Genomic DNA, 18,023 nt, shown 5'->3' with positions numbered 1-18,023 from the left:
TCCAGGCATTAGCCCTCATCCTCTTTCTTGTTCTACTCTCTTGTTCCTCACTCTGTAACCCTCCACTCCCTGCAACATCTCTTTGTCCCCTGCAGACAGGGGGCAATGTTGCATCCTTCGACCTCCTGCAGGTGGTGGTCCTTTGCCCCTCTGTCACGGTTTTCCTCGGAACTGACCCTCGGAACATCTATCTCAATGCCACACTGAGCTCTCTGCCTCTCCCTGTGGCCCCTCCTTCCGCTCGCCCTTTGGTCCTACTCATTCCTGACTCTAGCCCCTTCCCCATTCTGAGCCTCAGTCTCCAGCTCCCTCTGTGATGCCCACCACTCTTATAGCCCCGCCCCTCCTTGCCCCTCCCACCTTGAGGCTTCCGCGGCCCAATTAGGCGCCTGCCCCGCCCGCAGCCCCACCCCTCGCCCTCTCCGAGCCCCGCGGAGCGGGTGGGCGGGGCCCAACGGAGGAGGCAGTGGCCCCAGCCGAGGAAGGCGGGAGGAGCTAGGCGCTAGGCAGGCAGCGGCGGCGGCCGCCGCGTTCAGTCCGGCAGCACAGCGGGAGGGAAGCACGAGGCCGGAGCCGGCTGCTGGGTTCCGCAGCGCAAGCAGCGCAGCGCGGCGCCCGGGCCTCGGCCCCATGCCCGCAGCCCCGCCAGACCGCCCTTGAGCGCGGGCGTCGCGCCCGCGCCCCTTACCCGCCGGCATCATTGCCCCGACGGCGCGGCCGGGTGGCCCGGCTCTCCCCAGGCTCCGCGCCGGCCGGAAGACCCTGCTGGTTGCCGCCGCGGGCGTGGTGATGCTGCTCGTGCTGGTGGTGCTCATCCCGGTGCTGGTGAGCTCCGGCGGCCCGGACGGCCACTATGAAATGCTGGGTACCTGCCGCATGGTGTGCGACCCCTATCCCGCGCGGGGCCCCGGCACCGGCGCGCGATCCGACGGCGGCGACGCTCTGAGCGAGCAGAGCGGTGCGCCCCCGCCCTCCACGCTGGTGCAGGGCCCCCAGGGGAAGCCTGGCCGCACGGGCAAGCCGGGCCCCCCCGGGCCTCCAGGAGACCGGGGCCCACCAGGTCCTGTGGGGCCGCCCGGGGAGAAGGGTGAACCAGGCAAGCCTGGTCCTCCTGGCCTGCCGGGTTCGGGAGGCAGCGGCGCCATCAGCACGGCCACCTATACCACGGTGCCACGCGTGGCCTTCTACGCCGGCCTCAAGAACCCTCATGAGGGTTACGAGGTGCTCAAGTTTGACGACGTGGTCACCAACCTAGGCAACAACTACGATGCGGCCAGCGGCAAGTTTACATGCAACATTCCTGGCACCTACTTTTTCACCTACCACGTCCTCATGCGCGGCGGCGACGGCACCAGTATGTGGGCAGACCTCTGCAAGAACGGCCAGGTGGGCCATGAGGGGGCGTGGGGCTGACCTGGGGGCAGGGCTCCCAGGGAGCCCCCAGGAGAATGCGTATTGGATCAGAGTCGACAGGCACACCGGGCAAGCGTAGGTGGAGACCCTAAAGCGCCCCCCTTAACTATCATGTGAAGAATGGTTGTAATTAGCGGGCACCCCTGAATCTTCAACCCTTGGGCTTGAGCTCTTAAGGGAAAGGCTACAGGGCACCCGCGGAGTGGAAATGCGTAAAGAAAATCCAACTAGTCAGACCACAGGGCTCTAGGGCGCACGAACTGGTCCTTAGGGGTTTGGCCCTTGGGAGGCTGATTCAGGCTGATTTCTCTTGAGAGCTAAGATTCAAGCTGACGTCGACTGGCTTTAAGGGAACAGCAAGGATGCTCTAGGGCACGGATAAGGAGAAGCAGTCTCCGCGCCGGAGGGCGCTAAGACGAGTGGCTGTGCGCTCAGGAGAAGAAGGAGGAGGGCTGCAGGAAATGTTTTGCGCACAAAGGCAGAAGGAGTTCGGCGCCCAATAGCCTTAGCTGCAGTACATCCCTGGCCCTAGAGAAGGGACCATCCAGCTGAACTAACACCCTTTGCAAACCCCTTGGAATGCGCCACCTTTTCCCAGAGTAACAGAGCTATCCTGCGCCTCCGGGGGGGAAAAAAGTTTCCTCTAGAGGCGGGGCGGAGTGATGGAAACTCCCCTCCTTAAAGTCTCCAGGTATAGCTCCTCCAGTATCCTAGAAGATAGGGAGCTGGTGTGCACGTGTCTGAGACACGGATGCACAGCGGTGTCCTTGGAACCACCCACCCTGGGTTCTCAGCTCCCTGCGCTCTCACCTCTGGGTTATAGGGGCCCCACCCCGGGGGGCGTGGTCAGACTGAACCTTCTTTTAGCTGAGGCCAGGGTCAAAATTGAGGGTAGGCAAGTGGAAGCTGGAAGGAATCCCCTACAATTGAGACTCCAGATCTTCTCGGAACCCCTCCCACTGCAGCACTACCCTGCTTGGGTATCTGCAAAGTTTGGGGATAGGAGAAAGGGCAGAAAGCCTATCGGTGTGGAAGTCTGTCCTCTTTTTTTCTTCTGCCTGCTCCTCCCAGTTCCCACTATAGTGTCTACCTCTTCTTTCTCTGTCTTTTGACCATTTCTTACTGGAATCTGCCATTCATCTCTGTCTCTCTTCTCTGGGTTCACCTCCCCCCACTTCTCTATTGCTGTGACTCTCTCCCATTTGTGTCTATCAGGCTTCTGGTGTCTCTCCTCTTTGTCCTTGGTTCCTGACCAAATGGGGAGGCTCCAACATCTAGCAAAGGCTCATGCAGACAGCCCCACAAGTCCCCTTATTAATCACCAATAAGGCATGCAGCAATGTCACCTTCATTGAGGGACTGTCTTCCTTCTGCAAAGAAAGTTTGAGCTAGCCCAAAGTGGAGGCTTCAGGGACTAGGGGCTTGCTGGGATTGAGAGTGGTCACTAGTCCCTTAGACATTGCTTAGACCACAGGGGGTCACAGCAGGGCCCCAGCTATAGGGCACGAGGAAGCTCCCAAGATAGCAAGTGCTTGTAGTGGGGCTGCTTGCCTTAGTTCCTTGGAGGCAAAACATTCCCCAATCCCTTCCTTCCCCACTAGCAGTGCTAGGATGCTGTCAGAGCATAATGGAGGAGAGGTTACAAGCTGAGAGGACCACAGGCTACTGCAGGATCACTGGATGGGAATTTTAGGGTTTCAAAGACTTAGCACATTAACAGGTACTGAAGAGCCCCCCCCCCAAACAACAACAACAAAATAACCAAGAATAACAATGGAGTCTACAGCCTTTTGTGACTTCTTCCAGATTGTCCAAGAGGCTGGCTGAATCTTACCAATGAGCCCTCATGTTAGCTGTGCCCTCCACAAGAAACAAGGTTTGAAGCTTGTTGGGCACCAAGGAGTTAGTAGGTTAGTCCATCTACACTCTAAGACTTTATGGCTTATGTAGTGGGCACAGTAGTACTGGGCATACATTTACACACTCAATACACACTGCATTAAAGGTGGGCTAGGGGTGCACCTAGCAACTCCTGTCTCCAAATGTGTCCTCTGAGAGAGTGATCTGGTGGTGGGTCTGCCCTACCCTAGCTCAGAATCACTTGGCAGAGAGGAAGGGATGGCAGCTCTGTTTACCATGTTAGGAGACACCACTGAGGAAGAAGGAGAAGGTCATGTGTAGGGGAAGACTAGCTTAGCGGTATGAAGCCATTTAACTAGGCAGAGGAAAGAATGGCCGGGCGGCAGAGTGCGTGGGGGCTGAGGAGAGAAGCTTCCATGTTCCGTGCCTTCAGGATCAGAGGCCTCCATAGGTTTTGAGTTCCTACTTTCCTGCTTACAGAGGGGTTTCCAATCTGTGCTTTGGTCCTTCCCTGGACAGGATGAGTAGAGAAAGGGATTGTCAGCCACATGCCTAGTGCCTAAGGACCCTTGTGTATAGCCCACTGCACATCCATGGGATAGCTTTGAGTCAACACTCCCAATCTGATGGCTCCTGGTCCCAGTGCTTAGGAGAAGGAGCCTGGGGAAAGTGAGCTAGGCTGCCGAGTTGCCCACAGCTACCTCCGTGTCTATGGTTGACACAAGTCAAGGTGGACACAAACTGATAAACATGACTACAAGCAGAGGTTGTATGAGGACGTGCCAGTGGTCAGTATGCTTTCTGTGTAGGGTGGGGGGTATGGGGAGGTGAGTTTTACACGTGGATTAGGGCTTGGAGGATGAAGGCTGACAGATACATAAATTGAGGACTGTGCTGTTAAAAAAAAGAAAGACCTACTGAGGGACAGGCTTGGCGGCACATGCCTTTAATCCCAGCACTCAGCAGGCAGAAGGATCTCGGTGAGTTCAAGGCTAGCCTGGTCTACAAAATGGGTTCCAGGACAGCCAGGGCTGTCACACAGAGAAAGCCATCAAGGATCAGCTTCTCATCTGGAGGGTGGACAGAGACCCACCTATTCTCTAGACTCTGGGGCCATTCTTAGCACAGAGCCTAGAACCTGGCATAGAAGAGACCAAGTAAACCTCTGAGCCGACAGTGCTCTGGGAACCAGGCTGGTGACTTCTGGGAGCCATACCTGCATTCCCAAGACCTGGGGACTGGGGACAGGAGTACTTTCCTCAGCTATACCCTGGCAGCTCAGTTCCCCTGGTCAATCCACTGCCTCAGTTTCTCCTCTTGGCAGTCCTGCCTGACACAAGACACAGCCTGCTTTCTGGATTCCATGGCAACCTCCATTTCCCCCATCCTCCCTAGGGCTCCCAAGAGGAGCTAGATGCAACTGCCTCAAATCTTGGGTAGGGAATCGGGACCCCTGGGTTCCATTTCAGGATCCCCTACTGTCTAAGGATGGAAGGGCATAAATTCTTGCTGCTTCCATGGATAATTAGGATAATTACAGCAACAATCATGGTGATGAATAAATAATAAACGTAAACATAATAGTTCTGATGCCTGTCACATCACCAGGAGATTCCCGTTGACGGATGACTGTGTCCTAATGGATTTGGCTATTAAAGTGCACACTGTTTTAATGAGTTAAGGCTAAATTAATCTGGGTAATAAAAATAATTGTTATTGGTGCTAATTTATTAGCAAAGATAATGAAGTGCACGTGTAGGAATAAATACTACCAGGATTGGGGCCCAGGGAACAATACAGAGTCTGGCTGCTTGCTCTTAGCTCCTCTCTGCTAGTTTAAAGCCCTATCAAGACTTAATTTTTTTTCTTTATCATCTTAAGGCTTATGTAAAGGTGGCAGTGGTTGGGTAGGATTTCTGATCCATTTTTCTAGGCAAACTGAGGGTTTAGATAAGCAGAGTCTCTTCCGTATCTCCTGCCACCTTGTTTATTTTTCTCTGAGACAGTGTTTCTCTGTAACTTTGGCTGACATATGACTATACTCACTTTGTAGACCAGTCTGGCCTAGACCTCACAGCAATCCACCTGCCTCTGCCTCTGCCTCCGCCTCCCGAGTGTTGGGATTAAAGGTGTGCACCTGACTGCCAGGCCCACCTTTAAAATGTTAGTATATATATTTATTGTGAGGAGGCATAACATTTCTTGGTGTGGGGATTCAAAGTCGGCTTGTAGGAGTCGGCTCTGTCCTGCTATGTGGGTTCCTAGGGACTGAACTCAGGCTTGGCAAGTAAGCACCTTTACCCGCTGAGATATCTATCTCATCAACCCTTTCTCCTGCCGTTTTTAGATGTTTTCCCAGTTATAATCCACGTGGTTCCGCCCATGGTGGGAAGAGGTTAAGGAGAGGGACAGGGCCAGAAGGACACTGGCCATTGGGAGGGCTGCATCCAAATGTGTTGGGCCCCCTTTGGCGGAGCGGTGCTACTGAGTCAGCTGTTTTTAGCAAGGCGGCTCCATGGTTCTGCTTCCCTCCTTTCCCCTTTCTCCCTCCTCGCCAGCTGTGATTTGGGTTCAGCCTAGACATTAGTCTTCTGTTTGAGGGCTACAGGAGCTGCCTTCAGAAAAACAGTGGGATAGAGAGGAACTGTGCAAAAGCCCACCTGAGAACCATAGCCTTCCCCACTGCAAGCCACAACCCAGGGATGGCTTTTCTCCCCCCTCTCTCTCTCCTTTTATTTTTTTTTTTAATTTTTTAAAAATATATTTTATGTGTGTGGGTGTTCTGCCTGCATGTATGTCTGTGCATCACATGTGTGCCTGGTGACTTACAGAGGCCAGAAGAAGGCTACCATTCCCTGGAGCTGGAGTTTCAGACAGTTATGAACTGTCATGTAGATGCTGGGAATTGAACCTGGGTCCTCTGGAAGAACAGCCAACAGTCTTAACCACTGAGCCATCTCTAGTCCCTCTTCTCCTGTTTCTTACCCTTTGACTCAGGGAGACCCTAGGTCCTAAAACTTCGTTTTCTTGCTGCCTCAGAAATATCCACAGATAATTCAACTACCAACACCTCCCCCGATGTCTTAAAACTAGTCAGAACCTCAAAAAGTCAACGAAACCTTCAAATCCCAATGTTAGTACTTCCTTTGACCCGTTTCCTCCTGTCCTCACTCCCCTTTAAGATAAAGACCACAGAAGACAGAAGGCTCCAATTCCTTTCTGCCCGTCTTGTTCCTCTCTGCTCTCCTGTGATAAGACATAAAGGGCTGGAAGTCCTTTGGCCAGGGCAATAGTCACGGGGACATAGCTATAACTCCCAGAGGCCTTGGGCAATGAGGTCACTCTAATTCCAGGAGGGGAAAGCATTACCAGGCCTCAAGTCTCAGTGCTCCAGTGAGAGGGACTCTGGAATGAGCTTTGATAAGACCAGAGACCCTGGTTCTGGGAGAGCTTCCTACTAGCAGCCTGCTATTGCTACAGCTGTATCACCTATGTGGCCAAGCTGTATCCTTTGTCCATCTGTTGACATAAGAGCAGGTGGGTGGTGACAGACATGAAAACACTGTCTCTGTTGAACCAGGAGGGAAGGGATGTTAAGGAGAGGGGGAAGATCTTGCATCTCTGGTAATACAATGTAGCTCTCTATGCAAGGAAGGACTTCCAAGCTGGGCCACCATGAAGGCATTGAGGTGGGCAGTAGGCATATGTAAGACCTGCAGGAGTTACAGAGTAACTTTCCATCTGAACTTCAAATTCTGGCCCACTTGTGCCCTGCCCTAGAGTCTAGGGTTCCTGTATGTCTGCTTCTAAAACTGTTATACATGATTAGAATGGGGTAGGGTGGGACGATGGGGAAAAGCAAGCCAAGGTCCTGAATGGCTGGAAAGCTGGGTGTTAGGGTCCCCAGATCCTCACCATGTGGCTGCCTCACCTCCTTCCCCTCTCATACTGCCCCACTCCCCATCCCTATCCCTACTTCCACCCCCCACTCCCAACCCTACCCCCCTTAGGTGCGGGCCAGTGCAATTGCCCAGGATGCAGACCAGAACTACGACTATGCCAGCAACAGCGTGATCCTGCATCTGGACGCAGGGGATGAGGTCTTCATCAAGCTGGATGGAGGCAAAGCGCACGGGGGCAACAGCAACAAATACAGCACTTTCTCTGGCTTCATCATCTACTCGGATTGAGCCCCCACCCCACCCCTTTTCATCCGTGGCTCTTCATCCTTGGACTCCCCTCAGAGGCAAACAAGAACCCACTCCCCTACTCATTTTCAAATTGTCTGACCAAGGCTGCCGACCCTCCCAGGCTGAATCGTCCTTAGCCTGCGTCCAACCACCCAGTCTTTCCTCCGCTGAACACAAAGCTCCCCTCTTCCCGCACGCACGCAGTTCCGGCCCGGGTGGCAGGTTGCCTTCCTGGTCCCAGCCTGCACTGTATATGTGTACAATAGGACTGTTTACTGCCCCCTCCCTTCCTGCCAGCCAGCCCCAGTCTGGGGAGGGGGGCGGGGAGTTGGCGCGGTTGCTTCCTGCAGGGTGACCCTGCCTGGGGAGGAGTGGGTTAGGGGTTGGATAGCTTCCCAGCACCCACAAAACCCTGGAACAGCTGCACCCGGTCTGACCAAAGCTATAATAAAAACATTTCGACCCCGTGGGGATTTCAGTCTGTGCCCTGGGGAAGACTGTAGGAGGCGCCCTGGACCTTGTCCTCTAGGCTGGCAGAGTGTAGTGAAAGTTTCTAGAAGCAACCAGATCCAGAAGTCCTAACTGCCCCAGGAGGGGAAAGGCCAGAAGGTCTGACGCTCACCACCACCCCAAGTGGGCAGCTAGAATGGGAAGCAATCCAGCTGTATCTTTTTTTGTTTTGTTTTGGTTTTTGTTGGTTTTTTGTTTGTTTGTTTGTTTTGTTTATTTATTTATTTATTTATTTATTTATTTATTATATGTAAGTACACTGTAGCTGTCTTCAGACACTCCAGAAGAGGGAGTCAGATCTTGTTACAGATGGTTGTGAGCCACCATGTGGTTGCTGGGATTTGAACTCCGGACCTTCGGAAGAACAGTCGGGTGCTCTTACCCACTGAGCCATCTCACCAGCCCTTGTTTTGTTTTTTTTAGAGACAGGGTTTCTCTGTATAGCCCTGGCTGTCCTGGAACTCAAAGCAGAAAGGACCAAGTTTTGCACTAAAATCTGGTTGACCTTGGTCCAGTCAATACTTCTCCACCTCTTCATCAGTCAAATGTGGGGAAGCAGACCCACTTTGCTGGATTGAAGATTAAGGAGGTATAACATGCGTGCTCAAAGTACATCAATCTTCTCGTTAAAATCTGCAGAATGCGTGCAGGTACTCTCTCACCCAGGCTGGAGCTAGGGGGATGGATAGGTTTTCTTCCACAGAGGTTAAAGTGACAGGGTGGCTGAGTTCTGTGGTTGTACTTGAATCCAAGTCACTTTGTCTCTTTGGCCTGCCACAGCCTCTACCAACCTCTCTGAACCGTGAGGCTGTAACACGCAAGTAGGGCATTTGGATATTTCAATTATAGTTGATATTTAGAAAACACTCTGTGTCAGACACTGTAGACACCTTATAAAAATGTCCTCACCGATATATGTGTGAGGTGCAAAATAGGTTCATGGAAAGTGCTCCCGCGCCCAAAGTTGCTATTTTGTCCATTTTAATGATGTACTTATTTTGAGATGGAGTCTTCCTCATCATCTTGTCCAGGTTGGTCTTGAATTCCTGAGCTCAAGTGATGGTATTTCAGCTTCTCAGTTGGGATTACGGGTGCACTGCATTATACCTGGCTATTTTATCCACGTTTAGATAAAAACAAACAAACAAACAAACAAACAAAAAACCTGAATCCCAGAGAGGCAAGGGCCACAGGGCCAGACACAGACAAATGCCAATATCTGAGCCAAGGACAGTGCTCTTACCCAGTGCTCCATATTCATAAGGAACTGGCATCTTTAAAGCAGAGCTGAGGCTGGCATTGGGGCTGCCCCACCCCACCCCTCTCCTTCCACCCCAGCCCTACAGAGGCCTGATCCATTAATAAGCATCTGCCATGGGCCGCAGCCATGGGGGTGGTGCTTTGGGAGGGTGCAGAGGCTCTATCTACATTGAGGAAAAGTCCCATCTGGCTCCCCAGGCTGGCTCAGCTGGGGAGACAGGAAGGAGGGGGAGCCACCCTCCTGGCCAGGCCCCATGTATGGACCCTTGTCAGTGCTGGCAGATTTGAATGGCTCTTTTTATCTTTCCTTCTCTCCCCTATTTTCTCCCCACTGCCAGCTGTGGCCATTTAATAAAATTAGTTTAATGCTTGTTCCTTCCCTGTGGGATCTGGAGATTGAAATCTGCGGGTCCCCACAAACCCAATAAAACCCCTGGCAGGTCTGGATGGAACTAGAGTCCCCGTGGGAAGTGTGATTAGATTAGAAGGCACTCCTTCTGTCCCCCAGTGATGTCCACAGCTGCCTGATTCTTTAATAAGCACATTGACTCAGAATTACCCAGGAGCCATAGTTGGGGGTTTCTACCCTACCTGAGAGGCCATAGAGACTGACCCAGGACCTCTGATACAACCAAAAGCATGCTAATCATGTCCACAGTGGCTAGCTGGCTGATTCGCTTTCCTTTCTGGTGACTTGAATCTTCATGTCATTTTGAGAGATGAGACTGAAAACTTCATTCTTACTGTTGAGGACCCACAGAAGGAAGCTCGTGACGTGCCTGTGGTCCTAAAGGCAGGGCTTTTGTGGTGCAGCTGGGACTGGATCAAAGCCAGGGAGTTTTTCTACCTACCCAAAGCTCCAGGGATGCCCTGCAGTGCTACCTGCTTGACACTTAGGCAACATCCCGGCCACAGGGGAACCTACTAAGGTGTCTTTCTCAGCAAACAGTGGCTCTCTAAGGACAAAAATCTGCTTTATTCCCCTCCGACAAGAGACAGCTGATGGGGGCAAGAGGTATAGCTCTACCATTCAGCCTGGGACGTTTTCTGACAGCAAGGCTTGTGTCTCCTGCATCAGACAAAGGGGACCTCAAAATCAGTATTTTCTTTTCAAGCTGTCATCTAGCTCCTTGATGGAGAGCTGTGTGTGTGCTTCAAACAGTAATTTGATCCCTCAGTGTAGTTGTTCAGTGGGCAAGCACAAGTTTACTTTTCTGTTCTCGGAAGCCTTTCTGTGATGAGGAGAAAGTTTCTGCTGGTGAGCTGGGGTATCATTGACAAGACTGTCTCCGTTGCAGCTGGGAGCTCAGTAAGAGCAGAGGGTGTGTCTTCTCCCTCAGCCTTCTCAGATGGGGGCTTTTCAAGCACAGGGATATCCCAGGGGTGGGGCTAAGTAGAAAGTGGAAGAAGGCCAGGCAGGCAGAATGTGAATCCAATTCAGAATGTGAGGGAACGTGAAGTCTCCCCGGTCGCTGCCCCTTTAGAAAGATGCATGCTTACTTAAGGAAGAACACCCTATCAGGGCAGGAGTGATGGTAAAGGTATCCCTGGAGTTCACTCACACAGGAATGGCAGAGACCAGTCATAGATGCTGGTGTCACCCTGGTTTCTGAGGTTATAGGGTCCAGAGGGGGCAGTGGGGCCCACTGCTGGGGGCTGCCCTAATTGGATGACTTTGCAGGAAGGCCAGGCAGGTGCACTCAGCCCTCCGCTTCAGCTTCCTACAAACACATCTGCCAGGCCGAGGTCTAGGGGTTAATTGGCTCCTGCCTCACTCCTGGTAACCAATATTTCATTTACTGCTCAGAGGGGGAGCTGCCCAGACAATCAATCCTGGACAAGCATCCAGGAGGTGGGGAGATGGGCAGGCGTGGGAGGAGTTTGGGGAGGAGGCAGGAGCTACAGACCTTCTCTGGGTCTCCAGTGGCCAACTACTCAAAGCAACTCTAACCCTGGCTGGAGTTCTGCCCACCATGACAACAGCCCCAAGACCCTCAAAGGCTGAGAGCAAATTCCAGGAGTCCAGAGGTTCCCCCCTCTACAGCCAGCCATGCTATTTCCCCTGCCCTGGTGCCCTCTGCATTTCCTGATCTAGATGCCCCACCTCACCCCCAGATGAAGCTGTCTATGACAGGTTAGATGCTGTTAATAAGGTTTTTTTCACACGTGACGATGGTATATATGAAAAAACAGAATTGGAGGTGTGAGTTCTTAGCTCCCAGGTAACAAACCTTAAAATTCTACAAATGAGGTGATAATAAAGTGGAAGCGAGAAGTCTATACACGTGTGGGACAGGAAGGGACCTGAAGGGTTACTGAAAAATTATCACGTCGTGGCTGAAAGAGGAAAGAGACCAGAGGACTCTCCCACCCCAGGCAGATTCCATAGGTCACCCAGTTGTTTTACCTGCTGAAACAGAGAATCAGAACCCCCGAATGGGTGGATTCCACCTCACAGCTGGAAACACACAAAAGCCCAAATAAAGGTTGCCCAGGACAGAGCTAGAACCAGAGGTTGCAGGACCTAGTGGATAAACATGGAGTGGAGACAAAAGAACAGGCTCAAGTCCTGACTGTGTTAGATGTTCTAGAAAAAGTTCATTTTTCCGACCTTTTGTTACCTCATCTACAACATGGGGCTGGATAAAACAAAAATCTACGTGAAGGGCTGTCCTGAGGAAGTAAATGAGACCTGTTTTGCAAATTATGAAAAAATGTCTATGATGTAATCCAAGTCTCCAGTGTCGGGTGATGGAGACTTAGCTGTCTGCCAGTGCCTGGGACTGATATGATGGCCCCTATAAGGTGATACCTGGGTTGCTTTCTGGCCTGGTAATGACCAAGTGGGTGTGAAACCCTAAGGGGAGGATCCAGCATGGGGACCCAGGAGGTAGAGCTGAGTCTCCATTCTGGACTCTTCCACCCTTCCTTCTCTGTGGCTTCCAACTTGGGACGAGTACAGGGATACCCAAAGGCCTCCATCTGTTCTTGTCTGGATTTCCTCTGTTCATGTCAGCAAATAGCTCTAAACACCTACACACATGCAAGGCCCAGTGCCAAGAAACTAGAGAAGAACCCACTAGAACGGTGGTTCTGGTTCTCAACCTGTGGGTCGCGACCCCATTCATAGCAGTAGCCTAAGACCATTGGGAAACACCACTACTTACATTACAATTCATAACAGTGGCAATTCATAACTATGATGAAGCAGCAATGATAATGTTATGGTTGGAGAGGTCAGCACAACCTGAGGGTTGCAGCATTAGGAAGGTTGAGAACCACTGCTCTAGAGAGTCACAATACCTATGGGGACCCTATAGATACCCACAGCATGGTGGCAGGGGAACCTTCACCAACTGTGAGCAGAGGTTACTCTGAGACAATTGTACTAAGTGGGGCTTGCTTTGTTCTTGTTTTTTGTTTTACAAGTATATAAAATCTGTGCCCCTGCACCTGGAGTTGCTGTAGTTGAAGTTTTGGTGTGAAAGTGCTTCTTTCCTCCCGGTCTGAGCAGCAATTCTTCCCCTAAGTTATCTAGCATACCTTCTGTGGTGCCTCCTTCCAGCTGGTGAAGGGCAAATCCGAAGGCATCTCCCCAGGTGCCCAAAGTAGAAGTCCCTTAGGTCCCTTAACAAGAAGTTCCAACCTGGATAGGAAAACTGCCAAGAGCATGAGATCTAAAGACCTCCCCGTGACTGACCAGATCTAGAGGTGGGTCCTCCAGGGCCCTTGGTTACTGCAGCTGCCTGAAGAACACCTGCTTGTTCTTCAAAGTCCAGATTCATTGCCTGCTTGTCTGTGAAGCCCGCCAGTAGCCACCTGTCCTGAGAGTCAGCCTTGGGATCTTTCAAAGAGGACAATGTCCCTTTAGAACAGAACACTGTGCCTGACACATAAGAACCATTGTGCCACCGGATGGTGGCAGGCCCTGTGCCTTTCATCTCAGCAGAGGCAGAGGCAGGTAGGTCTCTGTGAGTTCGAGGTCAGCTTGGTTTACAGAGTTCCAGGACAGTCAGGGCTACACAGAAAACCCAGCCTTGAAAGACCAAAACCAAAGCAAAACAACAAAGCCAAAAACCATTCTGCCACAATGATAGCTATTTTAAATGTCTCTCACCCTCCTTAAACTCTCCCCTCCCCCACCCTACCCTGGGATATGGGCACTGTGAGGCACTACCCAGGTGTCCTTCAGGGCTGAAGGACCTGTTCCCTTGACTGCTAGGAGTGCTGCCAACAGACTGCATTCAACTGCCTGAAGATCCCTCTCCTGGGGGATTTACCTCTGCCAGTGTGAATGACTTGCTCGCTCATTTGCCTTGGAGTTTAAGGGCCCGGCTCCCTGCCCAGGCTTCCTGTCCCTTTAAAGGACCCCACTGAAGTATCCTCCTGGCTTCAGAGATCTCAGCACACTTCCTCCCATGGCCCTATCCTGCACCATTCTCTTCTGTAGGTGTTAACTCTAACAGCTTATCTCTGAAATCAATCATCAATCAATCAATCGGAACCTATTCTACCAACCTGAAACACTTGCCCCCGATCTTTTTTTCAATCCTTTTTTTTTTTTTTTTGAGACAGAGTCTCATCATGTAGTCTTAGCTGGCTTGAAACTCAGTCTATAGACCAAGCTGGCAGAAAACTCAGAGAGGTCCAGCTGCTTCTGCCTCCCAAGTGTCTGGATTAAAATTATGCACCAGCACACCTGACTGCTCTTCCTACTTTGTTTTTTGAAACATAGTTGCTCCCTGGGGTCTGGGGATTTCTCCCTAGGCTAGGATTACTGGGTCAGAGAGTTTCAGGGGTGCAGGAGTCTTCGCTTCTCCAGGGATTATAAGTGCCTGCTACAATGTCCAGTTTTTTATGTGGGGGATGGGGATGGAACTCCAGCTTGCATGGCAAGCACTTTACTGACTGAGCCAGCTCAGCAGCCCTGATAATTTCTGTTTTTGTATCAATCTTCAACTGCTCATTTGTCCTTAGCTCTTCTCCATCAACATTTAAGTTTTTCTTATACATAAAAGGCCTCCTTTGACTCCCTGCCCCTCCTCTCACTACTTCCATGTCTCTCTGTTCCCCCTTGAGAATTAAATGTCCTCAAAGACTGGTTACTACTTTCCTCTGTCCCATCCTGATCTAGGGGTGCCATTCCCCCGAAACTATCCAAGACAAGGCTACTTAAGAACTCCATAGTAACAAAGCAAATGGATTCTTTAATCCTCATCCTGCTTTGAAGTGGAAACTTGAGGGTTCTTTGGAAAGTCCGTTGGATGATGTTTTGCTGGGACAAACGTGAAGGAACGTTTCCTTCAAGTGGACACAGGTGAAAGACTAAGGCAGATTCATGAAGGAACGTTTTGCTGAAGCAGACATGGGAGAGAGGATGTTCTGCTAAAGCAAACACATGAAAGGACACATGATGAAGGATTCTTTGCTAACGGCACTCATATATTGGTCCACCTTACATTGCATAGTTGAGCTGCATCTGTCTGGACTCCGTAGACTCGGGCTGATTGGATTGCATGTGCTGAGGCAAGACACGTGGAGAACACATGATGTTTGGAGGTATAAATCGGACTCCACGGAATGATGGAGACAGAGCTTGGGTTGCTGGTATAGCTAGCTGTGCAATGCTTGTGGGTCTTGAGTCTTCGCTGATCTTCGCTTCCCTGAGAGACACACCGCTGAGAACTTCTCCTGGTGTTCCTATTGGTCCCTCCTGTGGATTCCAGCCTAGGCTGAGGCCTGGCTGTCTCTGCTAGTTTGCTTACCTGACTCTACCGAACTGAACTGTGGGTGTATCCATGAAATGTTTGTGAGTAGATCGAGCTGCCGCTGCTGACCTGTGAACCAAACTGCCCATTTCCAGACAACACAGATGGGAGTTGCTTCAAAGAACCTTTCTAAACAGGTCCACATCCCTATAGCCTTTCTTTTCCACTACCTCTGGTGAGTGGTGGGCTACAAGGGAGGTTAAAGCGTTTAAGAACCATTATTAAAAATAAGAGTAGCCGGGCGTGGTGGCGCATGCCTTTAATCCCAGCACTCGGGAGGCAGAGGCAAGCGGATTTCTGAGTTTGAGGCCAGCCTGGTCTACAGAGTGAGTTCCAGGACAGCCAAGGCTACACAGAGAAACCCTGTCTCGAAAAACCAAAATAAAATAAAATAAAATAATAAAAAAAAATAATAAGATTAAAAAAACTAAAGTTACACTGCTTGGCTTCTGTACGAGGTTAAGACATCAAGGTTACACGAGGCTTAAGATGGCAAGAATGATGTTTTACCACAAGGCCCGATGGTTCAGGCCTGTAAGCCCAGCTACTTCTCAGGCTGAGACAGGAAGAGTTTGAGTTCAAAGGTAACCAAGAGGATAGAGTGAGTTTAAGGGCAGGATGAACAATTTAGTGAAACATTTAAAATAGAGGGCTAGGGCTGTAGCTCAAAGGTAGAGCTCTTGCCTCGTAGGTGTGAGACTCTGGGCTTAATTCTCAGTATTGCTAATAAATAGATGAATGAGTGTCAGAATGATGGGCTTGATCCAAGGGCCTTTTCAAATTAGTCTATTTCTTTATAAAAATATTTATTTACTTAGGTGTATGGGTGTTTGATCTTCCTGGAGTCTGCGGAGGCCAGGAGAGGGCCTCAGATCCCCTGGAACTGGAGTTACAGACCATAGTGAGTGGCCATATAGGTCCTCTGAAAGAGCATGTAGTATCTCTATAGCCCCCCCCCAAAGCTAGCCCCCCAAAAATATTTGAAGCATTTAATACCAGACCTTAATAGTGCAAAGGACGTACAAATTAAATAGACAAGGGATGCGGCTCAGTTGTACAGCATCTGCCTGGCATGCACACAGTCATAGTTTTGAACCCTGGAATTAAAAATAAAAATGTTCAGATGTGCTTCCCATTGGAATCCCCTAATCATCTAGGGCCTGTTATTTCAGAAGTCACAACGTTAGATATCTGGACACTCCAAAGATGTAGACCACACCAGCTAAGAAGCACTTCTTGCCTTCACAGAAAGAAGACAGAAGCTAGAACTGCACACAACTCTCGGGTTTAGAGTCTAAGTCTTGAGGATATTTTTTTTCTACATTTACTTATTCCCTATATATTATTCTACATGTATGAATGCACACACCACAATAATCTTGGCTTAATTTTTTTCAAAAACTATTTTAATAAGAGTTCTTAAATGCTTTGACCTCCCTTCTAGCCCACCACCCACCAGAGGAAGTGGAAAAGAACAGTTATTAGGGCATGGGGGAGTAAACCTGCTTAGAAATAGTTCTTTGGGGGATCCCAATCTTTGTTGTCAGGATGTCAGCAGTTCAGTCTACTGGCAAACCACAGAATACAAATCAGCAGTTTCAGTTCAGACCTCTCCACAGACACCACACACACATCAGCAGCCGCAGCTCGAGCCAGAATAAACCACGAGGCTCCACCAAATTGGCATGAGTCTGTGGAGGTAGTGAGAAGCCGCCGGAATACCACGAGAAGTCCTTTGGCAAGTTTCTCTCTATGAAGTCACGACAAGCGAAGGTCAGTGACTCAAAGCAAGGGCAATACATGCCTGTTATCAGCAAAGACTGGTGAGGCCGAGCAGTTTGAGCCGAAGCACAAGCCGCATCCCGCCCCTGTGGTCATATTTATATTCTTTCTAAACATCACAGGTCCTTTCACCTGGGTGCCCCAGCAAAGCATCACTATGACCTAACTGAGTCTCCAAAGAACCCAAAATTTCTACTTCACAATAGTCATGTTGAAGACATAGGACAACCTGTGGAAGCCAATTCTCTCTTCCACCATGTGAATTCTAGGGGCTAAACTCCAATCGTCAGCTTAGCAGCTTTTACCACTGAACTACCATACAAACCTGCCTTGAGCTTGTGGGTACACACACACACACACACACATATATACACTTTTTTTTTGTTTACAGTGTTGGGGATCAAACACATGATCTCGTGATTGGTAGACAAGCACTCTACCACTGAGCTACATGCTCAACCCTAAGCCTTAAAAAAAAAAAAAAAAAAAAACTCTTTGTTTTGTTTTTTGAAACAGGGCCTGGCTATCCTGGAGCTTGATATATAGGCCAGTCTGGCCTCAAATGCACAGTGCCTCCTGAGTGCTGGGATTAAAGAAGTGCGCCACCACACCCGGCTGAAATCTTAGATTTCTTTTTAAATGATGTGTACACGTATGTGTCTGTGAGTGGGTATATGCATGCACAGGAAGGTTGCTGGCAGAGACCAGAAGGGGTTGTCAGATCCTTTGGAGCTGGAGTTACAAGCAGTTGTAAGCCTCCCAGCATGGGTGCTGGGAACTGAACTCAGGTCCTCTAGAAGAGCAGAGGGTGTTCTCAATCACTGAACCATCTCTCCAGCTACTAGGCTTTAGAATTCTTGTGGAGCTAACTATATATCAACTGACCTTCTCACACACACACACATACAATATATATATATATTATTTTGGCTTCTGAGATCCAAGAAACAGACACTTTGCCAGATTCTCTCTCTATTTTCCTTTATACCTAAGCTAACATACCCAGTATTTCCCAGTGTCTTAGTTTGGGTTTTATTGCTGTGAACAGACAGCATGACCAAGGCAACTCTTATAAGGACAACATTTAATTGGGGCTGGCTTACAGGTTCAGAGGTTCAGTCCATTATCATCAAGGTGGGAACATGGCAGTATCCATGTAGGCATGGTACAAGAGGAGCTGAGATTTTTTTTTTTTTAAGATTTATTTATTTATTATATGTAAGTACACTGTAGCTGTCTT

General features: G+C 50.0%; 1 protein-coding gene across 1 annotated transcript; it reads left to right on the top strand.

Annotated features, from left to right (window-relative positions):
• Positions 1-540: 540 nt before the first annotated feature.
• C1ql1 (complement C1q like 1) lies at positions 541-7,929 on the top strand. Its single transcript, XM_021177746.2, has 2 exons — positions 541-1,386; positions 7,284-7,929. The coding sequence occupies exons 1-2, from the start codon at positions 790-792 to the stop codon at positions 7,461-7,463; spliced, it is 777 nt and encodes a 258-aa protein (XP_021033405.1). The 5' UTR covers positions 541-789; the 3' UTR covers positions 7,464-7,929.
• The last annotated feature ends 10,094 nt before the right edge of the window (positions 7,930-18,023 follow it).

The sequence above is a fragment of the Mus caroli genome, chromosome 11 (assembly GCF_900094665.2).
Source record: "Mus caroli chromosome 11, CAROLI_EIJ_v1.1, whole genome shotgun sequence".
In the NCBI taxonomy this organism is placed as follows: domain Eukaryota; kingdom Metazoa; phylum Chordata; class Mammalia; order Rodentia; family Muridae; genus Mus; species Mus caroli.
Note: the sequence above shows the minus strand (reverse complement) of the source record. Positions and strands in the feature narration are given on the sequence as shown.